The sequence below is a fragment of the Herpailurus yagouaroundi genome, unplaced genomic scaffold, assembly GCF_014898765.1.
Source record: "Herpailurus yagouaroundi ecotype Mexico unplaced genomic scaffold, PumYag 557, whole genome shotgun sequence".
Lineage (NCBI taxonomy): Eukaryota > Metazoa > Chordata > Mammalia > Carnivora > Felidae > Herpailurus > Herpailurus yagouaroundi.
The window spans coordinates 1,879,974-1,891,662 of record NW_024412774.1 but is presented as its reverse complement, the minus strand read 5'-3'; the positions used below and the strand labels follow the sequence as shown (position 1 = coordinate 1,891,662).

The 11,689-nt window shown below is 42.9% G+C and overlaps 1 protein-coding gene across 1 annotated transcript; it reads right to left on the bottom strand.

Annotated features, from left to right (window-relative positions):
- LOC121023479 (olfactory receptor 5-like) lies at positions 1-1,476 on the bottom strand. Its single transcript, XM_040465421.1, has one exon. It carries the CDS (start codon positions 1,313-1,315, stop codon positions 377-379), a length of 939 nt encoding a protein of 312 aa, XP_040321355.1. The 5' UTR covers positions 1,316-1,476; the 3' UTR covers positions 1-376.
- Positions 1,477-11,689: the final 10,213 nt, after the last annotated feature.

The following is an 11,689-nucleotide window of genomic DNA, read 5'->3' as shown; positions in this document are numbered from 1 at the left end:
ACACACACACACGGTCTATCTTTACTTGTGGGAACATATAAAACATTTGGTAAATATTTGTCATCCTAGGAATAAAATGATGGGATTGCTAAATCTGCATTTCTTGGCTTACTAATAAAGTTGACCATCTTGCCATGTGAGTTATCAGTCACTTATCCTTTATGACTTTGCTTTCTCATGGACATTGTTCACTCTTCTCATGGGTGATTCAGATTTTGTTATTAATTGAAATGAACTCATTGTTTATTAATTGGGAACCACATTTCTCTAGGTTTTTTGTTTGTTTGTTTGTTTTGCCTTTCAGTACTATGTTTGGTATTTCCTGGCCATGAAAGATTTTCGATCAGAAGATGAGAGGTCCAATCCAAAACCATGATCAAGGCCAGTGGAGAGTTTTCCGAAGCACTACATGGACCTCCTTGTTCCGCAGGCAGTAGATGATGGGGTTGCACATGGGCGTGACCACCGTGTAGATGACAGATAGCACCTTGTTGAGGTCCATGGATTTGATACGGCTGGGACGACAATAAATGAAGAGGGCTGCTGAGTAGAAGATGCCCACCACAATCAGGTGGGAGGCACAGGTGGAAAAGGCCTTGCGCTGGGCAGCAGCTGATGGCATGCGGAGCACAGCCACCACGATGGCCGAGTAGGAAGCCAATGCTACCAACAGTGTTCCACAGAAGATGACAATGGCAGAGATGAAGTCCACCAGCTCCGTCAGGGCCACGTGGGTACAGGACAGGTTGAGCAGAGGGGAGACGTCACAGAAAAATTGGTTGAGGACATTGGGGCCACAGTAGGAAAGGCTGGCAATGCATGTCGTCTTGGCCACCGAGACCAATAGCCCCCCAAGCCATGAGGACAAGGCTAAGCCCAGGCAGACCTGGGGCCTCATGAGCAGTGGGTAGTGGAGTGGGCGGCAGATGGCCACGTAGCGGTCATAGGCCATGGAGGCCAGGAGGGTGCACTCCGTGCCGATGAGGACTATGAAGAAGAAAAGCTGTGTCATGCAGACTGTGAAGGAGATATGGTAAGGTCCAGTCCACAAACCCACGAGCAGACTGGGCATGGTCACAGACACGTAGCACATCTCCAGGAAGCTCAGGTTGCCCAGGAAGAAATACATGGGCTTGTGGAGCTCAATGTGACTGCAGATGAGGTAGATGATGAGCGTGTTCTCCAGGAGGGTCAGCAGGTAGAGGGTCAGGAAGATGGCAAACAGGACATCCCTTACGTCTGGCCTTGTGGACAAACCCAACAAGACAAACTCCTGGACTCTTGTCATGTTGACCAACTCCAGGGACCTCTCCATCTGTGGAGGGACAAATAAAGTTTGTTGACATTCTGGTTTCTTCAGAGACACAGTAGCAAAACAACATTGGGAATATGGTCACAGTACATGGAGACGCTAGGCACTTGGCTAGCCCAAATTCTGTTGGAAATTGACTGTTATACAGAAATGCCGAATAGAGGTTTGTGAACGGAACTCTGAGCATGAGATCACTGTCTTTAATCTGTCTTACTAAGTCTGTGTCCTTATACAATTGGATCGCTTGAAAATTGGGAGAAAAACATTGGCCTCCCACGAGGTTGTTATAACATATAAATCAATTGATGGGAAATGCTATACCAAATAAGAAATTAGAATTGTTCTTATTTCAGTTCCCAAAAAAGTGCTTATTCTGGGTCATATTTTTTCTTTCTTTGTATAGTCTGCATAAAAATTTATTTACTTAGTTTTAAATGTTTATTTATTTATTTTGAGAGAGAGACAGAGAATCCTGAGCAGGCTCCACTCTGTCAGCACAGAGCCTGACTCCGGGCTTGATTTAATGAATCACAGGATCATGACCTGAGTCGAAATCAAATCAGGTGCTTAACGAACTGAGCCACCCAGGGTCCCTAATCTGTGTAAAAATTTTGGAGTATTCTAGAAGTCTGGAGTAGAGCAAGACTGTCATCTCTTTTGTTTGAAAATGTTTATCTTCTTGGGGCACCTGGGTGGCTCAGTGGGTTAAGTGTCTGACTTCGGCTCAGGTCATGACGTAGAAGTTCATGGATTCGAGCTCCACATCAGGCTCTGTGCTGACAGCTCAGAGCTGGAGCCTACTTTAGATTCTGTGTCTCCCTCTGTCTCTGCCCTCCCCTGCTCACACTCTGTTTCTCTATGTATCTCAAAAATGAATAAACATTTAAAAAAATTTTTAAGAAAACTTTTCCTCTTCTTAATGCAAATTAATTTTGGGAATTGCATTAGGTTGTAGGTCACCAGTGATGATGTTCAATGGACATGCCATTCATGAGAAGGTTGGAAATACCATTTATTGTATCAGTGTGTGTGATCACAAACACACATAGGCATTATTTCCCCACTGATAAGTTTCTGGAAGCTGAGGCTCACAGAAAAAAAATAATGTAAACTGGAACACACAATCTCATAATTAAAACTTCCATAACTCATTGAGCTCCTAGTATGCCTCAGTAACTTGCCATAAAGCTTACTTATATTTGTTGGTTTTGTGCCATGAAACAGTATGGAGCCCAAACAGATAAATTTACTTGCCCAAGGCCACAGAGCCAGGACACAACAGCACAAAGAAGAAAACATAGCTGGGCCAGACGTCTATGCTGTGCCAACCCCTTTTCATTCCATTGTCGCAATCAAGCCTGAAAAGTCTACACTCAGGACATGGGGAGTAAAGAGCTGACAAGTGACCCAACCAGAGAATCTTTCTGACTACAGGCTATCATTCATGGGATTCATTCAATAACATTCATTAGGCTTTCCATTCCATAGTAGGTGTTGGGAATACATGGATGAGGAAGACACAGTCCATGTCTGTGGTGAGCCGACTTCTTTTTTTTTTTTTTAATTTATTTTGATAGAGTGAAAGAGCAGGGGAGGAGCAGAGAGAGAGGGAGAGAGAGAATCCCAAGCAGGCTCCATGCTTAGCACAGAGCCCCATGAAGGGCTTGATCCTACAAACTGTGAGATCATGACCTGAGCCGAAATCAAGAGTCAAATGCTTAACCAACTGAACCACCCAGTCAGCACCCTATGAACTGACTTCTTATGAGAGAGTCAATGAACAAACAAACCAATTTAAAAAAAAAAAGCAATTTCAGGTAAGAGGGGGGCCCAAGATAGGAGTTCAAGGCTACTTAAGCTAAAATAATTGAGGATAAACTAGTGATAGAAGGCAATATCTGCCAAATTTTCCTAAGAAAGATACCTACTCTGCACATGAATGTTAGGGATGAAGGTGTCCTGAGACACAATCTCTCGAGTTATATTACCAGGAACCTGGAAGAGCATCCGGCATGAAAGAATTTGTTGCTATCATTTTCTTCTGGTTGCAGAGAACCAAAATTTTCCAAGAGGTCAGATTTGTAGATCTTAAGGCTCTGTACAAAGTAAGATATGAGCTAATCTAACCCTCAGGACACACAGATGTGTACATTACTGCACATACACAGATTGGGCACCAAGGGTCAGGGATGTGACTCCACCGACCTGTTTCATGGCCATCAAGCAGAAGTTTCACCCCAATTAACACAATCACCTTTCATTTCCCCTCCTCCCCAGTCCTTCCCCTTCAATGAGATTCTTCACTCCCCCTCTTTTTGGTTCTGCTTCTGATCTTCATTATCCCCTCATCCGTATCCCCTCAACAGGCATCTCGTCCACAAATCCTCTCCCGTGGCGTTGATTTTCCTAACATAGGGCTTCAGATGAGCCAAGAGACCCCTGGATAATCGGCAGCAAAACTAGTGAGTGCACCCTCAGAGGGTCATATTCGTATCCTGAATCCCAAAACTAGACATTCAGAGATTATTTTATCTCAAAAATATTTGTAATCCATGAATTATTTGCTAAGAGCTGTGCTAGGTTGGAAGCAGATAGGACGGTCAGTAAGAACTCGTTCCTGGTCCTCAGAGGAATCTGTGTCAGGGAACTTTCTCTATCTGTTGCCTTGAGCATTCTACTTAACCTCAGCTGTATGTTAATAAAAAATATAATCATCTCTCCCATGAACTATATAAATTCTCCGCTGTGGGAAGAGGGGCAACGTAGTGTTGTGTTAAAACCTGGGCTCAGGGGCGCCTGGGTGGCGCAGTCGGTTAAGCGTCCGACTTCAGCCAGGTCACGATCTCGCGGTCCGTGAGTTCGAGCCCCGCGTCAGGCTCTGGGCTGATGGCTCGGAGCCTGGAGCCTGTTTCCGATTCCGTGTCTCCCTCTCTCTCTGCCCCTGCCCCGTTCATGGTCTGTCTCTCTCTGTCCCAAAAATAAATAAAAAACGTTGAAAAAATTTAAAAATAAAAATAAAAATTCTTAAAAAAAAAAAACAACTTGGGCTCAGAGTTATACAGAAGTGGGTTTGAATCCAGTTGTTCTAAATGAATCAGAATTTCCCTCATGAGAAGACAGACCCTTGGCTGGTAAAATCTTGAACAGTAATTATCTATTAAGTAAGGACTTTGTGTAAGAAACAGTGCACCAATAGTGATGGCTATTTGGGCATGAATAAACCTGAGTTTTAGCCTTAAAGTGTTAGAGAACTTTCAAGCAGTGGAACTCTGGGAAAGTCACTCAATCCATTTAGTTCTGCCTTGTAAATTAATATGCAGTATGTGGATAACTACTAAGGTTATTAACTGAGAATTACATCACTTAATATTTCTAAAGCATTCAGAGTCGTTAGCTGGTATGCCATGGATACTCTATAAATAAATTCTTATAAATGAAAACCTTCTTTCAGGGTGCCTGGGTGGCTCAGTTGGTTGAGCATCCAACTTCAGCTCAGGTCATGATCTCACCGTTTGTGGGTTCGAGCCCTGCTTTGGGCTCTATGCTGACAGCTCAGCGCCTGGAGGCTGCTTCAGATTCTGTGCCTCCCTCTTTTTCTGCTTCTCCCCCGCTTTTGCTCTGTCTCTCTGTCTCTCAAAAATAAAAAAAATCATAAAAAAAGAAAGAAAACCTTTCTGTCATTCCTTGTCCTCATTCCCCTAAGAATAATATTTGGTCTCCTCATGTGATGGTCTCAACTACAGATCCATTCTTGCTGATGCTGCTCTTAGAAGAGGTTGAGATGCTCAGGTGAGTTCAGCTCCTCTTACCTGGAGGAGGAAATGCCAAGGAATAGAGTCACCATTTAGTCCATGTTGGAAGAAGTTGCTCCTGGACCTGAATAGCATCCACTCCTCCCACCCTTGTTTCTCTTCGTGGTTCTGGATGCCTTTCATTGCTGAGATGACTATCCTCACAGTGAGAAGGAGGCAGGAAGGCCAGCTTAAACTGGAGCTCTGGACCTCAGAGACCTCCCCCAGTCTCTGAAGATTTGGAGAAGAGTTGGTGTGAAAAACACTTTTACTGATACTCGCTTAAGGGGAGGAGAAACCTCAGATCCACCCTCAGTTCAGGCCATCGTACATTGGCTGATTTATTCCCAAATACCTGGTCTTGTTTGGATCCTGGGGCATGAAGATGAGTGGTAGGGGCACCTGGGTGGCTCAGGTGGCTGTGTCTGACTCTCGATATCAGCTCAGGTCATGATCCCACAGTCGTGAGATTGAGCCCCACGTCAGGCTCCACACTGAGCATGGAAACTGCTTGGGATTCTCTTCCTCTCTCCCTGTCCCTCCCCTGCTCATATTCATTCATTCATTCTCTCTCTCTCTCTCTCTCTCTCTCTCTCTCTCCTCTTTCTCTCCCTCCCTCCCTCTCAAAATAAATAAATAAACTTAAAAAAAAAAAAGATGAGTGGTAAACTGTTCCTGCCTTTGGTTGATAAGTTTGGTTATGGAAACACATGTTCATAACTTGTACTTGTTCTGAGAGGAGATAATGCATCTGAGGACCACGAAAGCGGACTTTCCAGTAGAAATTGGAGGCTAAGAAAATGCTGGCCATTGAAAGTAGGGGCAGGAATGGATATCTGCATGTCCATATTCATAACAGTATTATTCACAATAGCTGAAAAGTGGGAGTAGTACCAGTGTACATGGAGGGAGGCAATAATGAGAAAATGTGCTGACAGCTCAGAGCCTGGAGCCTGCTTCGTATTCTGTGTCTGTCTCTCTCTCTGCCCCTCCTCCTCCTCTCTCTCTCTCTCTCAAAAATGAATAAACATTAAAAAAAAATAATCCCATATGCCCTTTCCTAGCTGTGTGGCTTTGGGATGATTTTGTCTCCTCACTGAGCCTGTTTCCACACCAGCAAATTGGAGCTAAGAAGACCTAACCCACCATGTTGTCAGAGCAAGTGTTAGTTTCTGGGGATATCTGGGCACATGTCAGACCTGTATCCTGCCATTTCTCTCAACACTGGGAAGTCAGTGAGAGGCATGGAGCCTTTCATGCACAAAGGTGTTGAGGCTGATAACTCAGTAAGCATTTGATGGGTTGTGAACTATACTTCTCAGAGTATGGATAGGGTCACTAATTATGGAATCTTTAGTTTCTTCAAGTGACCTCACCCACTTCCTTTCTGTGATTCTGGAGCCACGACCAAAACACATCCCCACCAAGTAGTTATTAAGCACTTGCTTGTATATCTCACATGAGGGGGAGCTTATCACCTTTCATGACAGCCTCTCCATCCTCAGAATTTAACAATGATTCCTTGGGGCGCCTGGGTGGCTCAGTCAGTTGAGCGTCCAACTTCAGCTCAGGTTGTGATCTCATGGTTTGTGAGTTCGAGCCTAGTGGCAGGCTCTGTGCTATCAGCTGCTTCGGATTCTGTGTCTCTATCTCTCTCTGTCCCTCCCCCTCTCAAAAAATAAATATTTGAAAATAAAAAAAAATAATTATTACAAAGATCTCCCCAGCAGTATTCGTATACGTGGTTGGCAGGACTATAAACTGGAACCAATTTTTCGGAGGACACAGTGGCTATATCTGCCCACATTAACACTTAGGAGTTTATCCTACTGATAGATGTGCATGTGCACTCAAAGGTCTGTGTATGGGGTTAGTAAGAGCTGAGCATTATCTCCAAGGATAGAAGATTGGAGAGAACCTTGGTCCACTGACAGGACTGGGGAAATGCATTATGTTGTATGCTTTTTTTTTCTATTAAAACGTTTTTTAAGTTTATTTATTTTGTGAGAGAGAAAGCACGCTGGGGAGGGCCAAAGAGAAGGAGAGACAGAATCCCAAGCAGGCCCTGTACCATCAGCACAGAGCCCGATGTGAGGCTTGAACCCACACACTGTGAGATCATGACCTGAGCTTAGGTCAAGAGTCAGAGGCTTAACCTACTATGCCACCCAGGCGTCCTGCATTATGTTGTATTATTTTTTTTTTTACATTTTATTTTTTTATTTTTTTTTAACGTTTATTTATTTTTGAGACAGAGAGAGACAGAGCATGAACAGGGGAGGGGCAGAGAGAGAGAGGGAACACAGAATCTGAAACAGGCTCCAGGCTCTGAGCAGTCAGCACAGAGTCCGACACGGGGCTCGAACTCACGGACCGCGAGATCATGACCTGAGCCAAAGTCAGACGCTTAACCGACCAAGCCACCCAGGCGCTGGTACATTTTATTTTATTATTTTTTTGAGAGAGCAACATTAAAAAAATCTTTTTTATAATTTACATCCAAATTAGTTAGCATATAGTGCAACAATGATTTCAGTAGTAGATTCCTTAGTGCCCCTTACCCATTTAGCCCATCCCCCCCCCCACAACCCCCCCAGAAACCCTAGTTTGTTCTCCATATTTATGAGTCTCTTGTGTTTTGTCCCCTCCCTGTTTTTAAATTATTTTTGTTTCCCTTCCCTTATGTTCATCTGTTTTGTCTCTTAAAGTCCTCATATGAGTGAAGTCATATGATATTTGTCTTTCTCTGACTAATTTCACTTAGCATAATATCCTCCAATTCATCCATGCAGTTGCAAATGGCAAGATTTCATTCTTTTTTGTTGTCAAGTTATACTCCATTGTATATATATATACCACATCTTCTTTATCCATTCATCCATCGATGGACATTTGGGCTCTTTCCATTATTTGGCTATTGTTGATAGTGCTGCTATAAACATTGGGGTGTATGTGTCCCTTCGAAACAGCACACCTGTATCCCTTGGATAAATACCTAGTAGAGCAATTACTGGGTTGTAAGGTAGTTATATTTTTAGTTTTTTCAGGAATGTCCATACTGTTTTCCAGAGTGGCTGCGCCAGTTTGCATTCCCACCAGCAGTGCACAAGATAACCTCTTTCTCCGCATCCTCGCCAACATCCGTTGCTGCCTGAGTTGTTAATGTTACCCATTCTGACAGGTGTGAGGTGGTATCTCTTTGTGGTTTTGATTTGTATTTCCCTGATGATGAGTGAAGTCAAGCATTTTTTCATGCGTCAGTTGGCCATCAGGATGTCTTCTTTGGAGAAGTGTCTATTCATGTCTTTTGCCCATTTCTTCACTGTATTATTTGTTTTTGGGTGTTGAGTTTGATAAGTTCTCTATAGATCTTGGATACTAAATCTATATGTCGTTTATCTGATATGTCGTTTGCAAATAATCTTCTCCCATTCCGTCAGTTGCCTTTTAGTTTTGCTGATTTTTTCCTTCGCTGTGCAGAAGCTTTTTATTTTGATGAGGTCCTAGTAGGTCATTTTTGCTTTTGTTTCCCTTGCCTCCGGAGATGTATTGAGTAAGGAGTTGCTGTGGCTAAGATCAAAGAGGTTTTTGCCTGCTTTCTCCTCGAGGATTTTGATGGCTTCCTGTGTTCCATTTAGGTCTTTCATCCATTTTGAGGTTATTTTTGTGTATGGTGTAAAAAAGTGGTCCAGGTTCATTTTTCTGCATGTCGCTGTCCAGTTTGCTGAAGAGACTGTCTTTATTCCATTGGATATTCTTTCCTGCTTTGTCAAAGATGAGTTGGCCATCTGTTTGTGGGTCCATTTCTGGGTTCTCTATTCTGTTGCATTGATCTGAGTGTCTGTTTTTGTGCCAGTACCATACTGTCTTGATGATTACAGCTTTGTGGTATAGCTTGAAGTCCGGGATTGTGATGCCTCCTGCTTTGGTTTTCTTTTTCAAGATTGCTTTGGCTATTCAGGCATTATGTTGTATTCTTACAGTGAAAAACTCTACAGCTCTTCCTGCAGCCACATGGGCAAGAATGGTATTAATACATGAGAAGCAAGGTGTATGAACTGTGGAGAATATGCTATTGTTTCTATGAATGGCAGGAGAGGTTATATATTTTTGTATACATGTATGCATATGCATATGCAATGAATGTTTCTGGAAAGACAGACAAGATTCTGCTAACAGTGGCTGCCTCTCGAGAGTTTCAGAGGGGGCAGAGAGGCAAGAGACATTTTTCATCATATATCCTCATAACATTCTTTAAATTTTTGTCCATGGACATGTATTTTGCTTCTAAAAATTTGCTTAGACATTGAAGAAGGAATGAAAGCCCTCCACAAACAAACTTGCTATAAAAACATTTGATCCACTTATATGAGGTATCTAGAGGAGTCAGATTCATGGAGGCAGAAAGTAGATGGTAGGGACCAGGGGCTGGGGGAGGGGGAGGGGGAGGTGTTTATTGGGTACAGAGTTTTAATTTTCAAGACAAAAAAGTTCTGGAAGCTGGTTGCACAACAATGTGAATATACTTTACACTACTGAACTGCACACTTAAAATGGTTAAAATGATAAAATTTATGTTATGCGTATTTTATCCCAATAATATAAAAAAAACTAAATATATTTGAAATAACACAAGTATGTTCAAAACAAAGAACATCCTCCAGAAACCAATGCCCACTTCAACATGATAACCAGGATTTATAGTTTGGCCTTATATCCTTCAGATTTTTTGTCATGTATATGAAATGCTTTCTATGATTTGACTCCTACTATAACTTCATTTAACACTTTGGAATCAGAAAAAAAGTAGGTTTATGAATATGTGATTCTACGTAGATCATCCCCATGGATGTTTGATGCATCACATACACAGACATAGTTTCATTTTGAAAAAAAAAATTGGTTTTTAATTACATTTTGCATTTTAGTGTGTTTCATCCACAGAGTATTTTTCCATATTCATTAAAATGTTCATAATCACGATTTTAATAAGTGTGCAATGTCTTGTCATATAGTGTTGGCAAATAATGTTATACAATTCTGAGTTACCTAAGCGACATGAGGAAGTATTCTTTGTCAGCCAAATGAAGTAAGTAAAAGTACTTGCCTCACAGGCTTGTGGTGTGAATGAATGAAGCTGATGCATTAAATATCTTATCACAGGCCCTGGCACCTAGTAAGCACTTGATTATTGTCATTACTATGTGATCAAGTGGTATTTGATTTTTTAGAACTTGAGAGAGTGCCACAATGGACATCTTTGTATGGGAGTGCTGTGCTTGTTTTCTCTTTTTAAACGAGTTATGGTGAAGAAGGATTGAGGGCATGAGGAGGAACAGAGGAGTGAAGGAGGAAGCAGGGAAGGAGGGATGGAGGAAAGGAAGGGAGGGAAAGAGGAAGGGAGGGAGGGAGGAGTTATTTTACAGCTATGAGATGTAAAGTTTCCTGGAAGGTCAGCCAATGCTCTTCATTTTTGGACCAGAAAAGGTGATGCTCAGAGAGGATCAGTCTGCCTAGGTGACCCAGTGGTCCCCTTGCCCCACCCCATGCTCATTCTATCATCCTGGTTTGTAGGGTTATCTTCAGATGATGGATGAAGCAGGAAACAGAAGCCCAAAGACATTCACGAACTCAGAAGTCAAAGCGGGGGCTTCCACACCTCCTGTCTCCAGTCAGATCCTCGAAGAATCACCCTTTTTTTCCTGAATAACCAAAAGATGCTTTGCTCCCAAAGAAGACTCTCAGAAACCAGTGCATCCACAGCTGAGAAGCTTGGCTGAAGGAAGCCTCAACAAGATAAAGCTTCTGGCCAGGGAACTTGAAGCTGTCATTCTCCCCGAAGACCTCAGATAATCAGGGCTCATTATCTACTCTCTGTGCCAATCTGGGGGCAGTGCAGACACAGCCCTTCCATTCTATCCACCCCCTCTCTCCAGCTGAAGAGGAGTATACCTCTCCACGGTGCAAAATTCCAGTTCCATGGCAAGGGTGCTTGATGTGGGCCAGGGTGTGAACAAACGGGTCCTCTTCTACTCCTCTGGTGAGAGCACAAACTGATGCAGCCATGTTGGTGGGCAAGCAATTAGACAGGTTAAAACAAAAACTTGCCTTCCCTGATGCAAATCAAACCCACAGTGAGATACCATCTCACACATGCTATGTTGGTTATCATCCAAAAAGGGGGAAAAAGAAGAGATAACAAATGCTAGAGAAGATACGGAGATGACGATGATGGTGATGATGATGATGATGATGGTGATGATGATGATGATGATGATGATGATGGTGGTGATGATGGTGGTGGTGATGATGATGGTGGTGATGATGGTGGTGGTGATGATGATGGTGGTGGTCATGGTGATTGATGATGATGATGATCATAATAGTGGTGGTGATGATGGTGATCGTGATGATGATGGTGATGGTGACAGTGGTGGTGATGATGAAAGTGACGATAGTGGTGGTGATGGTGATGGTGGTGGTGATGACGGTGGTGGTGGTGATCATGATGGTGGGGATGATGGTGGGGATAGTGATGATGATGATGATGGTGGTGGTGATGATGATGGTGATGATGATGGTGGCG

Bases quoted from the DNA above. Each gene is read 5' to 3' on its own strand.
- LOC121023479 (XM_040465421.1), bottom strand. From the start codon at position 1,315: ATGGAGAGGTCCCTGGAGTTGGTCAACATGACAAGAGTCCAGGAGTTT.